The sequence below is a fragment of the Ceratotherium simum genome, chromosome 34, assembly GCF_057802395.1.
Source record: "Ceratotherium simum simum isolate JZ-2026a chromosome 34, ASM5780239v1, whole genome shotgun sequence".
NCBI classification, from domain to species: Eukaryota; Metazoa; Chordata; class Mammalia; order Perissodactyla; family Rhinocerotidae; genus Ceratotherium; species Ceratotherium simum.
This window is the reverse complement of record NC_141933.1, coordinates 13,060,932-13,086,509: the sequence shown is the minus strand read 5'-3', so window position 1 is coordinate 13,086,509 and position 25,578 is coordinate 13,060,932. Positions and strand designations below refer to the sequence as shown.

General features: G+C 37.5%; 1 protein-coding gene across 1 annotated transcript; it reads right to left on the bottom strand.

The window, feature by feature from the left end:
- Positions 1–251: 251 nt before the first annotated feature.
- LOC101391765 (membrane-spanning 4-domains subfamily A member 4A-like) lies at positions 252–12,339 on the bottom strand. Its single transcript, XM_014793134.2, has 6 exons — positions 12,196–12,339; positions 10,975–11,112; positions 7,769–7,825; positions 6,195–6,353; positions 2,648–2,749; positions 252–371 (listed from the first exon to the last, which is right to left on the bottom strand). The coding sequence occupies exons 1-6, from the start codon at positions 12,337–12,339 to the stop codon at positions 252–254; spliced, it is 720 nt and encodes a 239-aa protein (XP_014648620.2).
- Positions 12,340–25,578: the final 13,239 nt, after the last annotated feature.

The following is a 25,578-nucleotide window of genomic DNA, read 5'->3' as shown; positions in this document are numbered from 1 at the left end:
TTCTGCCAAATCTTATTTGCCACCTTCATGTCCTTTTAAAAGTGGCCTGAAGTTGGGTGAAAAACTTTCAAGTGCTATTCACTCACTAAATGCATGATATATTTATTTAACTTCTATTATTGTTGATCAAGAGCCAGTGAAATGAGTTGCTGAATTCTTGGGGGAAAATGAGAACATAGTTCTGAATTATATATATATCAAAATCAGAGTTGGATTCTGGTACTTTCCCAAGTGGGGTTCTTGCATAACTGTCAATATAGGTTTCCTGGAACATTTTGCTGTTGATCTGCTGGTGGCATCAAACCTCCTGTGACTGGTGCGGGAGATGCTGTTTCTGCTATATCAGGATTTGATGGCTGAGTGAACACAACCTGTGGAATCAATCAGAATGCCATAGGTGAGCCAAGCAAATAACCTTGGGCTTTCCAACTCCTGTCCATACAATGTCATCATCATCATCAGAGTCTATCCTTTCTTCTCTGAATTCGGTCTCAATTTGGTGTGGTTTCTCAGGCATTCTTTAGCTCAGTTTAGATATAGGAAAAACTCTGAATGATAGCTCTGGGCATGATATGCTGATAGCTGTTGTTGTGGTCTTGCAAGTGGATTGATCTTACATGTGGATGATGGTGCCCAACAAGTTGGGTAAACCAAGGTGTCATGGAAAATATAGAGCTTTTCTTCAAAACCAGGTTGTTCTGCTGATGGCAACAGCATACCAAAATACGGCTTTGCTGGCCATGACTAAAGCATTGCAAAAACCACACTGACCCAGAGTGGCAGGAATCATTAGTAAACTAAGGAAAATGCTGGTCATTCATCCACAAACTCAATGTGAAATGGAGTATATGGGGGGCGGGGATCCAGGAAGAGATAAAGATGTAGGCATTATATGCCCCAAAGCCATTGCTTTTCTTGATTCACACTTTCCAGCTCTGTAACCAGTGGAATTAGGGAGAGCAAAGTTCCCCAGCTCTGTAACTAGTCTAGGAGCAGAAGGGAACACTGGCCTAGATATTATGATATGAACGTTACTGAGGAGTTTGTTTCCTTGTTCAAACGGTTCACTTAACGAAATTACAAAATCACTAGGAATTGCTGAGAAAAGCTAGCTTCCAGGGTCTTATAATGCAAGAGTCCACTAATAGCTTTAATGTGATTTAGTCACTCTCTCTTCTGTAGGGAAGGGCTGTGGGCTGGGGGATGTAGTGAAGTATGGGCGCCCCAAAAGAAAGGAAGGAGGCACAAAATGGGGAAGAAGAGCACCGGAATAATAATCTTATCAGACTATTATTATTTTATGATTTTGATTGGCCTTTGTCTGACCTGGGCCTTTGGGTAATGAAACTAATGAGCATCTCTTGGGCTTTTAATATCCATTTTCTCACCCTGGAACTCTCAGTTCTTGGAAGATATTCTTGTTCTATTCTTCCTCTTGCCCCTTGGTCCATTCTCTCCTCCCATTTCCCAATCCTTTCCACATGACATTCTTTCTTCTCAGCAGCCAGGAGGATTTGCTGCATGTCTCAGGGTAAGAGAATGGGCAGGTGTCTGCACACACTGATAGAGAAGTGTGAAATGCTGACTTTCTTCAGCAGCCCAGGGAAGTTTGCAATAATAAGATAATGGAGTAACATCTGGCACTCTCTGGGGACCTCTCCATTGTGAAGTATTCTGATCTGGAATAAGAGAGGAGGCCCTTTGAGGGAGTAAGAATGAAGGAAAATAGCTTTTCTTTGTCCACTGTGGTAGGCAGAATTCTAAGACGACACTCAGTCAACCATGTCCCTGAATGATTCCCTCCCTTGGAGTATGGGTGGGACCTGCGTGTATGATGAGGTTACTAATCAGCTGACTTTGAGTTTATCAAAAAGGACATTACTCTGGATGGACTTGATCTAATCATGTGAACCCTTTCATGTGAACCCATTCTGCTCTCCTCTCCTCTCCTCTCCTCTCCTCTTCTCCTTCCTTCCTTCCTCCCTCCCTCCCTTCCTTCCTTCCTTCCTTCCTTCCCTCTCTTTCTCTCTTTTACTTACTTATTTATTTATTGAGGAAGATTGGCCCTGAGCTAACATCTGTTGCCAATCCTCCTCCTTTTTCCCTTTTTTCTGCCTAAAGCCCCAGTAAACAGTTGTATGTCATGGTGGTACCTCCTTCTAGTTGCTTTATGTTGGAAGCCACCTCAACATGGCTTGATGAGCGCTGCATAGGTCCACACCAGGATCCGAACCAGCGAACCCTGGGCCGCTGAAGCAGAATGTGTGACCTTAACTGCTATTCCACTGGGCTGGCCCCATTCTTTAAGCTTTAAGAAAAGCTTAAAGAACCAAAGACTTTTGCTGTCCTGTAGGCCTCAACATAGAAGTAAGTTGTCATAAGTTCCACAGCTGAGAGGAAATAAATTCTGCCATGTGAGCATGGAAGAAGACCAGAGGCCTCAGCCGAGACCACAGCCCCAGCCAACTCCTTGATTCTAGCCTTATAAGACCCTAACGAGAGAATCCAGCTAACCTGTGCCCAGACTCTTGACAAAAAAAAACTGAGATAATAAATGTGTGTTGTTCTGTGCCTCTAAGTTTGTATAATTTATTACACAGCAATAGAAAATGAATGCACATATCTTCAAGGGAAGCCCAATACTCACCCGACCACGATTATAATAGGTTACTTTGAATCCAAAGATAGAGAGGGACACAGCAATGCAGATCTCCAGCACACTTAAAATCAGCACTATACCATCCATACCCTAAGAAGTTCAAAACAAGGAAACATGAGGAATAGGGATGACAAGTTCAAAACATTGACTACTGATTACAATACCAAAAGAGAAGAAGCATGGGCCAGAGATCAGGAAAACTGGCTCCTCATTGCAGCCATAGCTTTATCTAGTTCTTAGTCTGCTGAATGTCACTTATCCTCTCACTTTTTTCACTAATAAAATAATCATTTTCCCCACCCTCTACTTTCCAGTGCTATTGTACATACAGAATGTGAAAATGCTATAAAAGGAGGGGAAAAGATCATCAAGATACTAATCAACCTAGTTTTTTCAAACACTAGGAATTCCATACAGTTGACATAATAATATGATCTCATATCTTTGTAATTGAAGGCAGAGTAATAATTGTAGGCAGGACAATAATAGACCAAAGAGGTCCACATCCTAATCTCCAGAACCTGTGAATATGTCAAGTTACGTGGCAAAGAAGAATTAAGTTTGCAGAGGGAATTAAGGTTTACTAGCTAACCATGAGATGAAGGGATTATTTTGGATTATTTGGTAAGCCCAAAATAATTACAGAACCCTTATATGTGGGAGTAGAGGCAGAAGAATCAAAGTCCAAGAGAGATTTCAAGATGTCGCACTGCTTGCTTTGAAGATGGAGGATGCGACCACAATTGTGTGAATGTAGGCAGCATCAAGAAGCTGGAAAAGGCAAGGAAATTGATTCTCCCTTAGAGCCTCCAGGGAGGAATACAGACCTGACAACACATTATTTTAGCCCAGTGAGACTCTTCAAATTTTTGACCTTCAGAAATGTAAAATAATAAATTTATGTTGTCTTAAGTCAGTAAGGTTGTAGTAATTTGTTACAGCAACAAGAAAAAACTAATGCAACAATGAACACCAAGTTAGTTGGTCTTGAATCCATCCCCCCAGAGAATTGGCTTTTGGTCTAATCTGTAGCCAAAAAACATGGTCAGATTTGAGAAATATTGGGCATTACTCTTATTTCTAAAAACTTGAACAGGATGCCTGAATTGATGCCTAGGATACTTTTGTCTAAATATTCTCTCTTTTTTCTCCATGGATAGGGATAGTACCTCTGCAGTGGAAGAGCCAACAGATCAAGAGCCCAGGACATGAGCAACACTGACTCAAGTGAAGCTTCAGAATATTTGCATTCATTCTTTCTTTATCTATTTACTCATCTCTTCAACATATGCAGCAGCCTGTAAGTTTCAGGAATTGTAGGCACAGATGATGGAACAGCAAACAAAACAATTTCTCTAACCTCAAGGATTTTACCATCTAGTAGGGTAGACCAGGAGTTAACAAACTTTCTATCAGGGGTCAGCTAGCATATATTTTAGGTTTTGCAGGCCATGTGGTCACAAATACTCAAGTCTGATGTCACAGCACAACAGCAGCCATAAACAATATGTAAACACATGGGTGTGGCTATGTTTCAATAAAACTTCATTTACAAAAACAGGTTTCAGGCTAGATTTCCAACAAAAAGTAGAAAAAATACATATAATATATATAGTTTGAGCCATATGAAACCACAGTATTTCTAGATCAAGTAGAGTTGATCATTGGCAATTTCATCTGGTTCTGCTAATGATTCCAGATACTGCACGCTCTATCTTTCCTTCAAAGTGTTCACTCCTTTCTAACTTCTTTTTATAGTTATGTTCAAAAGTAAGCCCTTGGGCCTTTGTCAACTTCTAACTGTTTTCCTATATTTCTATCTTTTCCTCTCAGGAGAACTGGATATTCCTGAAGGTAGGGGCCTGGTCTCCTTCTTACATCTCCCAGAGTGTCAACCCTAGGACTGGGCATAAAGTGTGGGCTCATAGACCTGTGGACTGACTGTGCAGGTGCCCAGGTAGGAATAGACCTGGTGCTTCTGATCCCAGGAAGCCCTTATGGATGTGCTCTGCTATAAGGACAGGCAGAAAAAATGCTCACACAATAGGGATTTGTGATGGTCTCTGGGAGAAGGTGATTGAGATAAAAGCAGGACTGGCTACAGCATTTATAGGGCCTCTTGTGGAAAAAGTATTAAGAACTTCAAGGCAGCAAGAGCAGAGCAGTAAACCAAGTGTGGAGCCCTTCTAACGACAAAGCCCTTCGTGACCACACAAACCCGTGCTCGTGAAGCCAGCCCTATGAAGCCGGTCAGTTCCAGATCTCATCCCTACCATTGTGCCCTTAAAGTCTACGAGTGGAGAGAACTCCAGACAACGGGAAGTGAGATTCTTCTTCACCATAACTGCATGAACAATATTAAATAATAAGAGGATTAGAGGCAGGAAGTTACAGAATTTAATCTTCCTTCATCAATTTTTAATTGTGTGACTTTGGGAAGAAAATGTAAGCCCTCTGCAGAAACTCTTCTTATTTTGAGTGAGTGGCAAAAAATATAATTACTCACTATTAGAACTGTTAGAAATCTCAAGGGAAGTAAATTATTTTAGCAAAGACACTGAAGAGGTTATTTTAGTGTGAATATATAGCATTCTAGACTCACCTAGGATTAGCTAGGAATGAAGAAAAGGTAATGTGATTGATCTGCATAAGAAGTTAGGAAGAATGCCGAGTTTCCAAATTTGGATGAGAAAAGGAGAGAATGAGAGAAAGAACTAAGCAGTACAGTGAAAGGCTGGAAACTCAAATGGAGAGGAGATAACAGAAAACTGAGTGGTGTTGAGAATGGCTAATAGACTTTAATAATAAAGATTTCACTGCATTTTAGTCTTCTATGGGTGCAGCAGTAACTCTTCTTCCCCACACTTACCCAAAACTTCTAGATGTTTCACTACCTACAAAATCTTTTGTAAGTGGTAATTTGGAGAATAAAGCAATTAGGATAATATCTAGATGAGGGCAAGTGGTACAGAAAAGTAGTAAAATACAGAATGGAGATTGAGAATTTGCCAGGAGCTGGATGTTGAGGCCAAAAAGCTTAACCTTGCAAGAATATTCAGACATGTTGGGAGGGATACTGGATTATTCACCATTTGTCAGATAATGTTCAAGACAATTTTACTTTATTATTAGAGAACCAGGTAATGGCATCAGGCTCCACCAGGAAGCTAGGGGACATATAGAGACTGACATCTTGGCTCTATTTTTAGAGTGGATAACAGTACACACTTACCAGTGTTTTGAAATGAAGCAGGAAAAATTAATCAAAATGGTTATCACACTAACTATTACAGAGTGTGTGTTATATAACTATGAGCTTTCTTCTTACTTTCTCTCATCACATTTGGAGAAGGAACAAAGAGAGAGATGAGATGTGGGCCTGACTCCTAAATAAAAGATTTCCCTAATTGTCAATCACTTCTAACTTCCCAAAGTGATTCATCAATTAGGGGATACTGATTGTTACTTTTGCCAGAGGCAGGGCTCCTGTGACGTGCTTCCACCACAGTATCCCATGAAAAGAGGAAGCACTAACCGTTAACACAGTTACAATCCTGAAACAATTCTCATCCCCCGGAACATGGTGACAGTGAGGGTAAATGTGTGAGAAAAAAATCATGCTGATCATAGTGATTAAGATCCCTGCTGCAGCAAAGACAGAGCTGGTGATATTCGCTCCTAGGCTACCTAGGACCTAGAAAAGAAGGAAAATCAATTAATCCAACAACATCCTCAGATATGTCTCCATCAATCACTTTATACTCACTACTTCTTGTCCAACCCAGTCCATCTTCTCTATCTTGGTTATTGCAATAGTCTCCTAACCTGTCTCTTTCTTTATAGCAGTTTCAACTCTAATCTCCTGCCAAAACACAAATACGATCCACTTATTCCCACACTTAAATCCTTTAGATAACTCCCATGGCCACAAGAGATCAACCCCAATCTCCTCAGCAGGGCTTTCAATACCCTTCACACTTTAGCTGGACAGTCCTGTCTGTGTCCATCTCCTACCATGTTCTGTTTCAGGTGCCTGACTTCTCATTATTTTCTAAATTCCACTTGCCTCTCATGCCTCCATACTTTTTGTGTATGATCTCCCTTTGCTGTGTATTCCATTTCCTACATTCTCTCTCTCAGTGAAGTTATGGATACTTTTGATAAGAACTAAAATTGTTCAAGAAAGTATGAAAGTGTGGCTGTAGCACGAGGTAGGTTTTAATGGTTATGGCTATATCAGGAGGAGTTGTTAGGGAGGCAGATAGAAGTCAGATTTGGAAAAGCTGTATTGATCAACTCCATAGTTTGGTATTTATCTTTGAGTGAAGAAAACTCAAATATGGTTTTAGCTAGGATAAACATTTGTTGAGATAGGGGCTTTTGCCTTTTATTGGCTTTGTGAAAGACATATAGGCATGAAAGCTTTGTCTTAAATTTGATTCTTCTTTTTTTTTTTTTTTAAAGATTTTATTTATTTATTTTTTCCCCCCAAAGCCCCAGTAGATAGTTGTATGTCATAGCTGCACATCCTTCCAGTTGCTGTATGTGGGACGCGGCCCCAGCATGGCCGGAGAAGCGGTGGGCGCCGGGGATCCGAACCCGGGCTGCCAGCAGCGGAGCGCGTGCACTTAACCGCTAAGCCATGGGGCCGGCCCAAATTTGATTCTTCTTATTTAACAGCCTTATTCTGAATTTCCTTCATTGCACACTGAATAAAAGTGCTCTCTGCATACAGTTGGAATACATATTTTCATCAATAAGTCAATAAATGCAATGTAATACCAACATTTGGTGGCACTGTCATTGGGGGCTGGATCTCAAGGTGTAGGGTTTGTATGATTGATTCATTTGATGTTTCCTCTCAGAAATTCTCTGTATTTTCATAAAGATTCTCTCAGCAATTACCTTCCCAAATTATTCATTCTCATGTCCGTAATTTTATTATCAGCCAATTTTTTATTCCAATTTTTGAAAGACAGATTCAACTAGGTAAAAGTTACAATCTCTTCTGACTTTTTAAAAACAAACAAAATTGTTTTTTATTCTGGCAGAATATATACATGGTTAATTCTTCATCTTTTTGAACAAAACAGAGGAAATATTACTCACCAGACATCTTGTAGTTCTAGTTCCTGCTACAATTGACAAGGAACCTGAAATAATAAACTAATAACAAGGAGAAAAATACATGTAAAATACTTTAAACAAATATTTGAAGTCATAACTTACTAAAAGCTGTCCCAAAATGTGATAAATATGCTAAACAGACAATTATATTGGAAGAAACACAAAAGTTTGTAAATAACTGTCCTCTATTCCCAGAAACAAGAGAGAAATTCTACCAGATGGATTCACAGGACAATTTATTAATCCTTTCAGAATGTGTCTAACTGTGATGGTATTTAAAGTGGTTAGGGTATTGAAATATGAAGAAAGCTTTTCACTTCCTGATATGAAGTAACCCTAATATGGTGCCAAAATTTAATAAGATATTAAAAAAGAAAAAAAGCCAATGATTATTTTCATTTTAAAAAGACTATTAAAAGTTTTAAATAAAATAGTAGCAAAGAAAATTTTTAAGTTCTATATTAGATGATGATTAGAATATGCTATTTCATTTGACTCCATCCATTGGGTAACTATTTTCCATTTAGCTAAAATGACTGAGGTGAAGTTGATAGGATTGCCTGCCTTAAACTATTTAACTGTTTGAGTTTCTGGGTCTGCTTTCCAAATTTGATTTCAGAAGTTTCAAAACTTCTATCTTAATATAAAAGAAGACTGATCTAAGGAAACAGCTTGATAAATTTCTTCAACAAATTTCTATATACCAAGACATAGAAATGATTAATGTAAACTAAGTCTCCTCTGGAAAGAAATATCAGGGAGACTCATCCATCATATTATATGATACGAATCATGAATATGTGGAGTATTTCTTCAAATGTCCAGATTTTTTAATATTGAAGTATTGTTATAAATTATGAAATTAATGGATTTAAGGAGAAACACGATAATTGCTATTCATGGTTACAATATTGGTAAGACATTTAATAGAATTCAACATTATTATTGACTTAAACATTATTTATAAAATATGACGTTTCCATTTTCCGTAACATGATAGAACATCTGTCTCAGTCTAAAAGTATTCTTCTTGTCTAATGGGGAAACACTAAGGCCATATCATTAAACTCAAAATCAAGATAAAGATGTAGACTATTATGTATTATTATTCGTAGCATCTTCACCAAAATGATTATATAAGAAAACTATTTGAAGCAAATGGTTAAAATTACTGTTATTTAACCATGAATATGTTATACCGCAAACATCCAAGATTATCAACAAAAACCACTATAAACTCTAAGAAAATTCAATAAGGCACATGGGAACATCATTATACACAGAAATTATATATACATATTATAAATATGTGCATGTTTGTGTGTTTGAAGATACGATTTCATCAGAGTACTTCATTTATCCCAGCAAAAATATATATACACTTTCTGAGAGAAAAAACTTAACAAGGAATGTGCAAGATATATAGAAATAAAACATTAAAATGTTCTAAAAGTACACAAAACAAAACTTGAACAAATGGACTAATGTGGGGATAATTTTATAGGATTCTGATGAAGGACATATCGCTTTACTGGGGACTAAAGGACCAAAAATAAGAGAAATTTGTGATTGGTTCTTGGTGTTGGCTCTTGTACTGTATAAGGGAGAAAAAGGAGGCACTTCACAGGTGAGGTTCAGAAAGAAGGTAGAAAGAGTAATTGAAGGTACCAGCAAAAAATGTTTCAAATTAAACAAAGGCTCATCTAGTGGGATTCCTACAATAGTCTGAGTGATGGCTCAGTTGACAAACACAGCTCCTGCAGTTCCTGGTAATCTACTGAACATGTGTAGAAGGCATAAATTATGAAAACTGGTCTCCAAAGTGGTCTTGAAAAGGAAATGAAAAGGGAAGCAGAAAACTAGAGTGGTTAGATGCATGAAATACTGGGATTAGACAGATCCTATTTGAGCCCTGATTCCCCTACCAATAATTCTGTGATCTTGAGCAAGTTACCTAATCTCTCTAAGTCCCAATTTCTTCATCCATAAAATGAGGACAATGACAAATCCTTTCTCAGAAATTTGTGATGATTGTTTGAAAGGGCATTGTACATAGAAAGCACTTAGAAGAGTGCCTAGATCATAGTAAGAGTTTGATAAGAGCTACCTTTGACATCAGTATGATTAGATATATAAAGCATTGCACCACTGCCCAGAAGGTGAACAGCATTTACTGTTCTTAGAAGCTTGCATTTTTTCTATAAACAGGCAAAGGGGCACAAAAAGCCAGCTCATTATAGACTTTAAACTCTAAACTATCTCATTGTCAACTTTGTAGATAAATGGAAACTCTACAACACTTGAATAGGTTCCCTGATTCTAATACAAACCCAGTTTATAAATGTCTTTTCCTCTTGTCAGTAGGTAAAACTTGATACTTTATACTCTATTTACACTCTCAATTTGCAGAGTTACTCTCTTGCATTTTGTTCTGGGGGGAAATTTTTAATATCTCTTAAATTTTAATTCCATTTTAATTATACTTATTGATACTAAACTTATGAGACAAAATTTAGCTAATAGCAGTTGCATTTGCTAAGCTAACAATTTTCTAAGATCTGATAGTGGACTATAAACTGCCTGCATACCAGCCATGTCTCCTCTTCTCCCTTGCTAACAAAATCCTCATTTTGTTCAGACTCCCATGAGCTTCAATGAACCCTTGCCATCCATAGAGGTAAATCTTGATTAGTCCAAGTCAATAATGGCAAATCCATGACTTTTGCCTATAGTTGGCTTAGGAATATAAAATATTTATGCATTACAAAACATTTATGAACCATGAGATGTGTCAACAAGTCTGATTAGGTATGCCAGCAGTCCTTAATGGGGTTACCTCAATAAGGTAACTCCTGAATCAACCAACTCTGAAAATGACTAGTTACCGAGCTTTTTGTTGTGAAATAATCAATGCTTTCAATGTTTAATTCATTCTGGTTTGGACTTTTTGGTACATGTTGCTGTAACATATCCTAACTAATACACATTAAATATTTAATCTGCCTAGCTTTCTATGAGTTTTATGTTGTTATTCCCACTTTACATATGAGAAAATTGAGTCAAAAGAGGTTAGAGAACTTTCTCAAAGTTATAGAACTACAACATAGGGTTAGCATACTATTCCAATGCTCAGGATATTAACAAATATGTTTTGTTTCTCCAACTATATCAAATGGTATTCTGCTCACCAGAAGCGACCCCCAAATTGTGTACCCTGAGTACACTGATAAGGGTCGGAAATAATAACCTCCAGTGTATGACATCATGACACTAATCATGATTATTCCCAAGCTGAAGTTCATCAGGGCAATCAGGATCTGCACAACCTAGAAATGATGAAGAAAGTAAAAACTGATTATCTACCACAAAAATGGCACCCAAGCTACTCCCTTCCCAACCGCTAAGTTACCCTTATTCTCTATCTTTTGAGATAGGCAGATGGTCTTCTTTATATTCTCCTGTCACCTTCTTCATATAAAGAACCGTGGATATATTAACTTACTAAATTTATCTCTTGGTATACCTATTCAAATTGCCTCAGGAATCTCAAGATGAAAAAAAAAGAGTGTACCAGGACCTACCCAGAGCTGCTTTACTGATACCTACCTATGATGCTACTGCTACCACAATGGTGCTCTCCTTCACACATGCTCAGACCGGAGTGATCCAGAAATTAGGAAGCAAACATTCTAGCAAGGAGAAGTAATCTAAAGAAGGAGAGCACGTGCAGAGGAAGACAAAGAGAAGCACAATATGCCGTCTTCCTGGGGTCTGGGACGTGAGGACATGAGTGAGTACAGGGGTCTAAAATAGAGAAGTTGGAGTATTTTACCCCATGGCATCCAAAGGATACAAAGTGTCATAATGACTTTGTCCCATTGGTTTAAAGCTTGGGCTAGAGATAAACCTCTATAGTCACTGTCCTTCCACCTGCACTAACCTGTCTTTCTTTTAACCCTCCGGGTCTTTTAGGGACACCCACCTGACACTCCAGACGTAAATGCAGAGAGGATAGAAGAAGGGTAAGAAAATTCCCCAGAGAGAGATTCTAATAATATGGGACCGTCAGCTATCAGGAAGGTCTGTGGATAGGACACCAGTTGGTGCATATGTGGCGTTTTTTTGGTCTCACCTCTTCCATGCTGAAGTTAAATATAGTTACCACGGATGACCCACAACCCTAGAGTAGATCTTAAGTCACTGTATTTTAGATACAACTAAATCGGAAGCATGCTGTAATAGAATATTGTATTATTTTTCAAGTGACAAGGCCTGAATACAAAATACTGGTGTTTCTAGGACTGGCTGATGTATTATGATGCTAGTGGGACAGAGTATTTGGTGTTAGATCTGATCTGTTTTGTTCCTACAACATGACTTGTCTTCTCTCAGATCCACAACTGACTTACCCCGAGGACTTTTGGTTCCCCCTGCAAGAACTTCTCTGGCATCCCTTTCCACAGATGTGCATTTAGAGCAGCCTGCTGTCCTGGCTGGTACACAACAGGGCCAGCCCCTGGTGTGGTCTGTTCCATTCCTTGCGTGGTTGTCATGGCAGCAGAAAGGTGCCACAATAAGAAATGTAATTTAGGAAGCGGTCCTGGAAATGAGAGAACAACCACTGGTCTACATGCTGTTCCTCTATTGTAACAGCTATTACAACATCTTCGAAAAATGTAGTTATTTCATATGCCAGCCAGGAAAGTAGAACAAGGAGAGAGAGAGAGATTGAGAGAAATGCCATGTGACATCAAGATGCTAGAACGTATGGAAGAGAGGGACATGTGGATAGAATTGAGGTAAACATGCTGGGCACCTCAAATTAGGGAAACGTCTTCCCTAATTTCCCCTTATTAGGGAAAGTTCATATATCAAGTCTGCACTCAGATTTTATCTGTATCCCTGTTACTACATATTCCCTTGACTAAAGCCATTTCGCCTTTGAAAGATAACTTTTTTAACAGTAATAAACTGCACAGAATCTTCTGCATGCCAATTTACTGAATTTGTAGTCTTCCTTTTCTAATCAGAGCACAGTGACATTATCAGAGCTGGAAACCTTTCCCTGGTTCATCTTTACTAAATACAACTTGTGTAATCTTAGATTTCACCCTATAAACTCTGGACTTTGGGGATGGAATTTATGATTCCAAGTCATATCCCTGGCGTCAAGAATTTAAATCTCTTGTCCCATTAAAATGTTTTAAATCCTGACTTGCCAATGCCTAGCAAGGACATATAAAATTATCTTTCTGAGATTCAAAGCACAAACATGATACTCTTATGCCACTTTCTCTCCTCAATATAGTAGCCCCAATCAGGTTATGTGGAGATGGATTTGAGTCACATGAACATTTTTATCAACTCATTTGAATCCATATTCAGATGTTGTATGGCTCAGTCCCATAAACTTTGAGAGAAGTAAAACTTGGTAAGACTCTGCAAAGCCAGAATCAATTCTGATACCATTTATACTTCATTGGTGCTTGGTAAAAGTCTCAAGATTGGAGATGTGTGCCCTGTTACTGGTAGCACAAAGTAAAAGAATGTTCTAGTAGCACAAATTTTCTCTGTACTGGAAAAGAATTCAGATTTCTCTGGAAAGGATTATTAACCTATGTTTATATTAAATAGGCCAAAGGAACTACATTATTAGTTATCTAGCAGTAAACTGACGGCCATCTGTATATCTTCTTTGGCGAAGTATCTGTTCATTTCCTTTGCCCATTTTTTGATCAGGTTGTTTGTTTTTTTGTTACGCAGTTGTGTGAGTTCTTTATATATTATGGAGATTAACCCCTTGTCGGATATATGACTTGCTATAATCACCAAGACAAAAAACAACAAATGTGGGAGATGTTGTGGAGAAACAGGAGCCCTCATTCACTGCTGGTGGGAATGCAAATTGGTACAGCCCCTATGGAAAACAGTATGGAGATTCCTCAAAAAATTAAAAATAGAAATACTCTATAAGCCAGCTATCTCACTACTGGGAATCTATCCAATGAACCTGAAATCAACAACCCAGAGGTTTATGCACCCCTATGTTCGTCGCAGCATTATTCACTTGGCCAAGAAATGGAAGTAACCCGTGTCCCTCGACTGATGATTGGATAAAGAAGATGTGGTATATAGACGCAATGGAATACTACTCAGCCGTAAAAAAAAGACAAAATCATCCCATTTGCAACAACATGGATGGACCTGGAGGTATTATGTTAAGTGAAATAAGCCATAGAAAGAAAAATTAACACTGCATGATTTCACGCATATGTGGAATATAAACCAACACACGGACAGAGAGAACTGTATGGTGGTTACCAGGGGCAAGGGGGTTGGGGTATAGGCACAAGGGGTGAAGGGAGGCACTTATATGGTGACTGACAAACAATAATGTACAACCAAAATTTCACGATGTTATAAACTATTAAGACATCAATAAAAAATTTCTTTTAAATCTATATTGAAACACACTATAGTGAATTTACAAGATAGCAAAGAACAAAGCTGATCTTCAAAGTAGTAGAAAAGTCAGATCACATGCAAAGTAATGGCAATTAGATTGATAACAATGCAAGCCAGAAAACCACAGGAAAATACTTTTCAAACAACTATACACCTAGAATCTGTTAGGCACCAAAAGTGTACTTCAAGATCAAGGGTAAAATAAAGACATTTTCAGAAATGTAAACACCTGACAGAGTTTACTCTCACAAACATTTATGAAATAGAACTTCTAAATGATGTGCTTCAAAAGTAAGGCATATAAAACCCAGAAGGATGCTCCATCTGATACAAGAAGGAACGGTGAACAAAGAAACTGGTAAACATGAGTGTACACACTTTGTGTGTACAAAATAAGAACAACAATATCTAACTTATTAGGTTAAACATGAGGACAAAATATAAAATACTAGATTCCCCAAAAGCAAAATTTTGTATTGGAATGGTGAGAATTGGTCTTCTAAGGTCCCTGTGCTCTTTGGGAGATGGATGAAGGGAGTAACTTTAGATTTCCAGTAAGAATGAAAAAAAATCAAGAGTTACCAATAAAGATAAGAAGTGGGTTGTGTAATTTTGTGTGTGTGTGTGTGAGGAGGATCAGCCCTGAGCTAACATCCGTGCCAGTCCTCCTCTTTTTGCTGAGGAAGACTGGCCTTGAGCTAACATTTGTGCTGATCTTCCTCCACTTTATGTGGAACGCCGCCACAGCATGGCCTGACAAGCAATGCGTTGGTGTGCGCCTGGGACCCGAACCCTGAGCCACCAGCAGTGGAGCACATGCACTTGACCCCTACGCCACGGGGCCGGCCCCTGGGTTGTGTGATTTTTCAGAAGAGAGAGGAAAATCTTATGAGAAATCAAATGAATGCTAGTAACAAAAATAAATGTAATCCATCAACTAAAAAGGCAAGAAAGGAGATAAAATTAGCAGAAAAATAAGTGAGACAAACAGAAAGAGAAAACATGGTAGAGGGAAAAGCACATCCAGAATTGCCGAGTGAGGGCATGAAAATCTACTCCCCCTTAAAAGCAATGAGAACACTGGAAAAATTGTCAAAAACAACTTTTTCAGAACTCTGGACACTAACCAATATCTTGCAACAATCCGAGGAGCATTTATTCAAAGAAAATGGCTGAATCTCAGTAAGAATATTGAGCTTTGTCATTTTTTTTGTGGTGAAATATCACAGCCTACAGTTTACCATTTTAACCAGTTTTAAGTGTGTGGTTCTATAGCGTTAAGTACATTTACATTGCTCTGCAAAGATTACCACCTCCATCTCCAAAACTTTTTCAACTTCCTCATCTAACACTGTACTCATTAAATCCTAACTCCACATGTCCACCACTCCCCAGCCCTTGGCAACCACCATTCTACTCTGTGTCTCTATGTATTGAACTACTCTCGGATCCTCATGTAAGTGAAATCATACAACATTTGTTCTTTTGTGACTGGCTTATTTCACTTAACAAAATGGCTTCAAAGTTCACCCATGTTGTAGCCATGTGTGAAAATTTCTTTTCTTTCTAAGGCTGAATAATATCCATTGCATATATAAACCACATTTTGTTTACCTAGTCGTCAGCCAATGGACACTTAGGTTGCATTTGCCTTTTGACTTCTGTGAATAATATTGCCATGTACATGGGTATATAATTATCTGTTCAAGGCCCTGTTTTCACTTTTTCCTGGTATATATCCAGAAGTGGAATTGCTGGATCAGATTACCATATGGTAATTCTGAGACCAATTTTTTTTCAATTATTTTATTGAAATCATAAAGGTTTATAACATTGTGTAATTTTGATTGCATATTGTTATTTATAAATTTCTGTATAGACTGCATCATGCTCACCACCAGTAGTCTAATTTTTATCCATCACCATACATATGTGCCCCTTTACCCCTTTTGCTTTCCCCCAGCCTCCTTCCCCTCTGGTAACCACTAATCTGTTCTCTTTATCCATGTGTTTGTTTATCTTCCACATATGAGTGAAATCATGCAGTATTTGTCTTTCTCCATCTGGCTTATTTCACTTAACACCATACCCTCAAGATCCATCCATGCTGTTGCAAATGGGACGATTTTGTCTTTTTTATGGCTGAGTATACTCCATTGTGTACATATAACACATCTTCTTTTGCCATTCATCAGTTGATGGGCATTTGGGTTGCTTTCACGTTTTGACTATCGTGAATAAGGCTGCAATGAACATAGGGGTGCATACATCTCTTTGGATTGTTGATTTCAAGTTCTTTGGATAAATACTCAATCGTGGGATAGATGATTGAATGGTATTTCTATTTTTAATTTTTTGAGAAATCTCTGTACTGTTTTCCATAGTAGCTACACCAGTTTGCATTTCCACCAGCGGTGTATGATGGTTTCCTTTTCTCCACATCCTCTCCAACATTTGTTATTTTTTGTGTTGGAAGTATGGCCATTCTGACGTGTGTAAGGTGATATCTCATTGTAGTTTTGATTTGCATTTCCTTAATGATTAGTGATGTTGAACATCTTTTCATGTGTCTGTTGGCCATCAGTATATCTTCTTTGGACAGATGTCTGTTCATATCCTTTGCCTACTTTTTGATCAGGCTGTTTGTTTTTTTGTTGTTGAGTTATATGTGTTCTTTATATATTTTAGAAATTACCCACTTGTAGGATATATGATTTGTGAATATTTTCTCCCACTTGGTGGGTTGTCTTTTCATTTTGTTCATGGTTTCCTTTACTTTGTAGAAGCTTTTTAGTCTGATGAAGTCCCATTTATTAATTTTTTCTTTTGTTTCCCTTGCCTGAGTAGACATGGCATTCGAAAAGACGCTGCTATGGACGATATCAAAGAGTGTACTGCCTATATTTTCGTCTAGGAGTTTTACGGTTTCAGGTGTTACATTCAAGTCTTTAATCCACTTTGAGTTAATTTTTGTCTATGGTGCAAGATAATGGTCTATTTTCTTTCTTTTGCATGTGGCTGTCCAGTTTTCCCAACACCATTTACTGAAGAGACTTTCATTTCTCCATAGTATGTTCTTGGCTCCTTTGTCAAAGATGAATTGACCAGAGAAGTGTGGTTTTGTTTCTGGGCTTTCAATTCAGTTCCATTGATCTGTATGTCTTTTATTGTGCCAGTACCATGCTCTTTTGATTACAATAGCTTTGTAGTATATTTGGAATTCAGGGATTGTGATGCCTCCAGCTTTGTTATTTTTTCTCAGGATTCCTTCAGCTATTTGGGGTCTTTTGTTGTTCCATATAAATTTTAGGATTCATTGTTCTATTTCTGTGAAGAATGTCATTGGGATTCTGCTTGGGATTGCATTGAATATGTAGATTGCTTTGGGTAATATGGACATTTTAACTATGTTTATTCTTCCAATCCATAAGCATGGAATATCTTTCCATTTCTTTATATCTTCTTTGATTTCTTTCAATAATGTCTTATAGTTTTCAGTGTATAAGTCTTTCACCTCTTTGGTTAAATTTATTTTTAGATATTTTTTGTTGTTGTTGTTGCAATTGTAAATGAGACTGTATTCTTGGCTTCTCTTTTCGCTAGTTTGTTATTAGTGTATAGAAACGCAACTGATTTTTGTAAGTTGATTTTGTACCCTGCAACTTTGCTGTAGTTGTTGATTATTTCTAACAGTTTTCTGATGGATTCCTTAGGGTTTTCTATATATAGAATCATGTCATCAGCGAACAGTGAGGATTTCACTTCTTCGTTTCCAATTTGGATACCTTTTATTTCTTTTTCTTGCCTAATTGCTCTGGCCAAAACCTCCAGGACTGTAATTTTTTGAAAAATCACCATACTGTTTTCCACAGTGTTGGCACTATTGTACATTCCCACTAGCAATTCACAAGGGTTCCAATTTCTCCTTGTCCTTGTCAAACTTCTTAGTGTCTGTCTGTGTGGGGATTTTTGACAATAGACTTCTAAATGGGTGTGAGTGGTATCTCATTGTGGTTTTGATTTGCAGTTTCCTAATGACTAGTGATGTTGAGCATCTTTTCATGTAATTATTGGCCATTTGTATACCTTCTTTGGAGAAATGTCTATTCAAGTATTTTATCAATTGTTGAATCAGGATTTTTGTTTCTTTGTTGTCGAGTTCTTTATATATTCTGGATATCAATCTCTCATTAGACATATGATTTGCAAATATATTCTGCATTCCATGGGCTGCCTTTTCACTCTGTTGATAGTCTCCTCTTATGAACAAAATTTTTTAATTTTGATGAAGTGCAACTTATCTATTTTTTGTTGTTTTGCTCATGCTTTTTGTGTCATATCCAAGGAAGTATTGCCAAATTTAATGTCATGAAAATTTCAATCTATGTTTTTTTCCTAAGAGTTTTATAATTTAGTTGCTATAATTGGGTCTTTCATTTATTTTGAAATTTTTTATGTATATGGTGTAAGGTAAGGGTCACCTTCACTTTCTTTTTATTGGTGTTGTTGAGGAAGATTTGCCCTAAGCTGACATCTTGCCAATCTTCCTCTATTTTGTATGTGAGTCACCACCACAGCATGGCTGACGAGTGGTGTAGGTCCATGCCCGGGATCTGAACCTGCAAACTGGAGCCACCGACGTGGAGCATGCTGAACTTAACTAGTATGCCATGGGGTTAGCCCATCAACTTCATTTATTTGCATATGGATATCCAGTTTTCCCAACACTATTTGTTAAAAAGACTGTCCTTTAATCATTGAATGATCTTGGCACCCTTGTTGAATATCATTTGACCATATATGTGAGGAATTATTTCTGGGCTATTTTATTCCATTAGTATATATGTCTATTTTTATGCTAGTGCCACACTGTTTTGATTACCATGGATGTAGTTTGTTTTTAAATCAGGAAGTGTGAGACCTCCAAATTTGTTCTTATTTTTCAAGATTGTTTTGGCTATTCAGATTTCCTTGAAATTCCATGTGAATTTTAGGATGGCTATTTCTTCAAAAAATATATATCACTGGGATTTTCATAAGTATTGCATTGGATCTATTCAATACTTACATCTTAACAATATTAAGATTCCAGTCCATGAACACGGGGTGTCTTTCCATTTATTTATGCTGTGTTCAATTTCTGTCAGCAATGTTTTGCAGTTTTCAGTGTGAAAGTCTCACCTCCCTAGTTAAGTTTACACCTAAATATTTTTTTGATGCTATTATAAATGAAATTATTTTCTTAATTCTCTTTTCAGATTGTTCATTGTTAGTGTATAGAAAAGCAATTAATTTTCATGTGCTGATTTTGTGTCCTACAACTTTCCTGAATTCATTTCTTGGTTCTAACAGTTTTTTTGTAAATGGAATCTTTGGGGTTTTTCTACATATAAGAGCATGTCATCTGTGAACACAGAAATTTTACTTCCTTCTTTCCAATCTGGATGCCTTTTATTTCTTTTTGTTGCCTAATTGATCTGACCAGGACTTCCATTTCTATGTTGAATAGAAGTGGCAAAAGCAGGCATCCTTGTCTTGTTCCTGATCTTAGAGGAAAAGCTTTCATTTTTTCACCATTGGGTATGATGTTGACTGTGGGTTTTTCATATATGGCCTTTATTATGTTGAGGTAGTTTCCGTCTATTGTTAGTTTTCTGGATGTTTTCATCAAGAAAGGATGTTGAATTTTGTCAAATGCCTTTTCTTCAAAAGTTGAGATGATCACGTTTTTTGCTTACATCATTCTGTTAATGTGGTATATTATATTGCTCCATTTGCATATGTTGGACTATCCTTGCATTCCAGATCCAAGTCCCACTTGGTCATGGTGTATAATCCTATATAATGCTGTTGAATTTGGTTTCCTAGGACTTTGTTGAAGGTATTTGCACCAATAATCATAAGGGATAGTGGTCTGTAGATTTCCTTTCTTGTAGTTTCTTTATCCAGCTTTGGTATTAGGGTAATGCTGGCCTCGTACAATGACTCAGAAGGTGTTCCCTCCTCTTGAATTTTTTGGAAGAGTTTGATAAAGATTGATGTTAATTCTTCTTTAAATGTTTAGTAAATTTCACCAGTACAGCTATCTCATCTTTGGCTTTTCATTTTTGGGAGATTTTTAATTTTTCATTCAATCTCCTTAGTAGTTATAGATCTCTTCCCATTTTCTCTTTATTTATGATTCAGTCTAGGTAGGTTGTGTGTTTCTAGAATTTTGTCCATTTAATTTAGGTTATCCAATTTTTTTGGAGTAAAATTGTTCATAGTACTCTTTTATAATCCTTTTCTTATTTCTGTAAAATTGGTAATAAGGTCCTCTCTTTTATTTCTAATTTTACTTATTTGGGTCTTCTATCTTTTTGTCTTAGTTAATCCAGCTAAATTTGTGTCAACTGTGTAGATCTTTTGAAGAACCAGCTCTTGGTTTTGTTGATTCTCTCTACTGTTTTTTTTTTTTTTTTAAGATTTGTCATGTTTTAACTTGTCCTATTCCCATTCCTCTCTCCAAACTCTGTGCTCTGTGGTATTCCTCAAAAGCAGAGGCCTTAGAACCATGGCAGCTGTAAAAACCTGTAGCTTAACGGACTCTGGAGGGGTTAGAACAAGATTGGAAATCCCTAAAAAGCCCCATCCCCAGAGAATTGCCACTATCTGATCTGTTTGACAACTATCTGGAAAAGCCCCACTCATAGATCTTGTCTTTATTTGATCTGACTTAGGGTTCACTCAGTGAGGGAAGCCCTAACCCCAAGCTGTTTGTCAAAAACAATCATCAGAAATTGTTTAATTCACAGCTTCCTGAGGCAGTGACAGCAGTTGGGGCAAAGAAAAAGCTGGATAAATATTAAAAAATTAAAAGAAAATAAAACGAGAATGAGGTACATGCAGGGAGCTTTGAAAAATTCCTGATATATCCCTGGGAATCTAGAAAGCCATGCACATGTTCAGGGTTGTGTGCACGCCTAGGAAAGACCTGAGAAGTCCCTAATTCCACAACTATGGCTGATCTTAAGTCTCTGTGCAAGCAAGAAGGAAAGGCTAAGGCAGTGTTGTAAACCACTGGAGCATTGAAGTTGCCCTAGAGCATAAACACACACACACACATAGCCTAACATATATGAATAGGAGACTTACTATTTTAAGGCTCTTAAGGATATCTGTTAAATCATTAGTTGGCCATTAAGCCAATCAAGCAGAAAGTTCACTGTACACAGATTATAAAAACTACAGACTTCACAGAGGAGATCAAGGAATCACTAAACAAACAAACAAAAAATAGCAAACAGACAAACAAAAAACAGACAACAGCCACAACAATAATGAACCCTTGGGAAGGGGTATTCTTTAAAAAGATCAACAAAATTGGAAAAACTTTAGCTAGACTGAACAAGAAAAAATGTGAGAAGAAATTACTAAAATCAGGAATGAAAAAGGGAACATGATTACCAACCTGACAGAAATACAAAAACTATAAGAGAATTCTAGGAACAACTGTATACCAATAAACTGGATAACTTAGACAAAATAGTCAAACTCCTATAGAGACAGTAATTAGTGAAACTGAGTCAAGAATCCAAAAGCTATCTAGATCTATAACAAGAAATTAAATTAGTAATTTAAAAAATTCCCACAAAGAAAAGCCCAGGACCAAATGGTTTCAATGGTGAATTCTATTAAGCATTTTAAAAAGAATTAATAACCTTTCTTCAAAAACTCTTTGAAAAACAAGAAGAAGGACACATTCCAATTCATTGTAAAAGAATATAAAATAACAAAGTTAGACTCTTCTTCACACCAAATAAAACATTAACTCAAAATGGATCAAAGACCTAAACATAAGAGTTAAAAATATTAAAATATTAGAAGAAAACATAGGAGTTAGTCTTTGTGAACTTGGGTTAGGCAATGGTTACTTAGCTATAAAAATAAAAGCTCCAGCAACCACAAAGAAAAAAGAGATAAATCAGATATTCAAAATTAGAAATTTTCATACTTCAAAGGGCACCATGAAGAAAGTGTAAAGACAACTCACAGAATGGGAGGAGATATTTGCAAATCCTATGTCTGATAAGGGACTTGTAATGTAGAATATGTAATGAATTCTTACAATTCATTTATAAAAAAGAAAAATAACCCAACTTAAAATGGGTAAAGAATTTGAATAGGTATTTCTCCAAAGAAAATATACAAATGGCAGGTAAGCACATGAAAAAATTCTCAACATCGTTTGTCATTAAAGAAATGTAAATCAAAACCACAATAAGATACCACTTCACACCTACTAGGATGGAAAAAATAAAAATAGACAGTAACAAGTGGTGGTGAGAATGTGGAGAAATTGGAAGCCTCAAACATTGATGCTGAGATTAAAAATTGGCGCAGCCACTTTGGAAAACAGTTTGGCAGTAGATCAAAATGTTAAAGAGAGGCTTACCATATGACCCAACAATTCCACTCCCTGGTGTATACCCAAGAGAGACAAAAACATATGTCCAAACAAAAACTTGTATATGCATTTTGTTAGTGATATTATCCAGAATGGCTAAAAGATGGAAACACACCAAATGTCCGTCAACCGATGAGTGAACAAACGTGCAAACAAAATATTTCTTCCATTCACCAGACTAGTTGAGGAGATCTTCTTAAGCAAAGAGGCTCTGGATACCACCTAGATTTAAATTCCAGCTCTGCAACTTTTTACTCAAGTTACTTAATCTTGTGTTTCTTTTTAATTTTTTTTTAAAATTTTTATTTATTTATTTTTTTCCCCCAAAGCCCCAGTAGATAGTTGTATGTCATAGCTGCACAGCTGCACATCCTTCTAGTTGCTGTATGTGGGACACGGCCTCAACATGGCCGGAGAAGCGGTGCATCTGTGCGCCCCCGGGATCCAAACCCGGGCCACCAGCAGCGGAGCACGTGCACTTAACCGCTAAGCCATGGGGCCGGCCCTAATCTTGTGTTTCTAGAACTCTATACTGTAAATAATAGTGCGTACCTCTTGTGGGAATTTAATAAGCAGATAATGCATTTAAACCAGGGCACGTCACATGATGAATAATAAATACATATTAACTATAATTATTTTTGTCACTACTGTTATTTACCCATATTTTGGCTTTACATATAAAACATAAACATCCTCTAACACTTCCTGCCACTCAAGGACATGCTAGTGAGGGACTTTCTTTGGGACATCACCTTGCTCCAACTTGCTCCTGTCTTAGGGGAGGTGGAGAGGCAGAGAGGGGCTTATATGATTTGTGAGAGCATGTTATTCTTTGTGCCATGTGATCAGTGGCTGAGTCTTCTGTTCTGCAATTTGTCTCCAAGATGCTCAGAAAGGTCAGGGTTATCCTCTGTTTTCTGCTTTTGTGGAATAAGCTACATACAAGACTACCTAGAGGCAGGCCAGGAGACTCTCCTCTTTATCTTGCAGTCTGTCCCAATGATAACTGGGTTTGTGAGAAAGGTAACATATTACAAGTTGTTGAGTAGGTGTGTTCAGACTTTTCTGTACACTTGGGCGTCCCCTGAGCAGAACCCAATATCTGAATTTAGAGAAAAGATTATAAAATAATTAGCTTTCTTTCTGACCTTCAATCTAATCTACATCCTCTAATCCAGTTTTTCTTGGGAGACCTGCCCCTCTGAACTTAATTTAAATTCATGATAATAAAGCCCATAGTTTGATCTTCATGTAGCAACTTGTCCCAGAGAGGAATATGGAGAATTTTCACTTAGAACATTAGAAGATTTAAAGAGAAGACATCCAGCCTTCCTCAACATTTTTCTTTCAAAAAATTAATGGTGCAATACAAAGTACGTAGAGGAGATTATTTTAGAGTTCCTAATATAGAACGGCAAAAGCTAAAGGTAACAAGAACCCTAAGAGCATTATGGAATTCCGAGTGTTTTCCTTGATGGAATGCCCAACAATTCACTCAGTTGTCCATGTTAAAAAACCTGGTAGTTTGTCATTGATGCCTTTTCTTACCCACCTTCCATGGCCAAACCAGTCATGTTCTTCTGACCCTACAGAACCATGTCAACACTGGACACTTCTCCCACAGCCTCAGACCAAGCTATCAACCAGTTTTCATCAGGAATATTCTCTAAGCATCTTAATCTTCTCCTGTGTCCACTTGTGACCACGTATGTCCAGTTCATTCTCCACTTTGGAGCCTGTATGATCATGTTAAAGTGCAAAGACAATTCTGTCACCCTCCCCTCTAAAATCCTTCCTTGCTACCCCAGTGCCCTTACTATAAGGTTAAAATGGATAATGCAGTTGATAGGAGAAGTTCTGCTATTTCAGCCCACATCCGTTACCCTATCCTTATCTTGAATCTCTCTCCTTTTATTTTTGAAGCCACAAAAATATTTGACTTATTTTAATACTTCCAGAGCAGCAGTTTCTTTCCTACACAGGGGCATTTGCACATGTTGAACCCATTGCCAAGAATGTTCTTCCCCTCCCACAGCCACCCTGCAACAACAGCAGACCCCCCCCAGGATTTGATCTCGTCAGACAATGATGACACTGCACAGTCTCTGGCTTCTCTCAGGTACAACTCCCCACCTCCTCCACTCCCCACACATGGCTTACTCAACCTATGATCGTAAGGAGGGGCTTAAGAAATCTTAGTTATTTCTCTATTACACCATAGAGACCAAAAATGTTGTAAAGGCTTAATCCAACCGAATGTGTACTTGAGTTTAATTTTCTTTAATGCAAAGGAAACTCTGCATTGATCTCTCAGACATATCTTCAGACTGACGATTTAGGAAACATAGGTTCACTCTCATCAAACATCTCTGGTGGTTCTCCCTCTATACTTAATAAGACTGTGAGCTTCCCCAGAGCAGACACTATATTATAAAAATGCTTTCAAATGACTCTTATGTTCTGTCCATAGTTCTGTGGTAACATACATCAGGTCTTGGTCACTCAGAACTGGTGCTCTGTCTTTCTAAAAACTCTGGCTATAAACTCATGTAATTGTTCCTACCTTCATACCATAGAAATCCGTGTGTTACTTACCCAGGTAACATAAATTCCCAAAGGACAAAAACGTGTGTTTATTCTCTAGGACTTAACCTTCCTATATTCAAATATCAAGGAAACCAAAACAACAGAAAATATTGGATATAGATGAGGGACATTTCTTCCAGATTGGGAAAGACTCTGTATCCTAGTCTTGTCACATCATCTATGACATACATTGGGCTATTGACAACTACCCACTTTTGTTGTTGTTGTTCCTGTTATAGATGTGGAGAAACCTAGAAAACTCTGCTCTCTTCTTCTACTGCCTCCAATCACC

Excerpts from the sequence above, each read along its gene's own strand:
- LOC101391765 (XM_014793134.2), bottom strand. The coding sequence starts at position 12,339 with ATGACAACCACGCAAGGAATGGAACAGACCACACCAGGGGCTGGCCCT. Across the intron at positions 7,826-10,974 it reads CAATTTGGGGGTCGCTTCTG|TTTATTATTTCAGGTTCCTT; the intron begins GTGAGCAGAATA and ends CCTTGTTATTAG. Across the intron at positions 2,750-6,194 it reads GGATTGTAACTGTGTTAACG|GGTATGGATGGTATAGTGCT; the intron begins GTTAGTGCTTCC and ends TGAACTTCTTAG.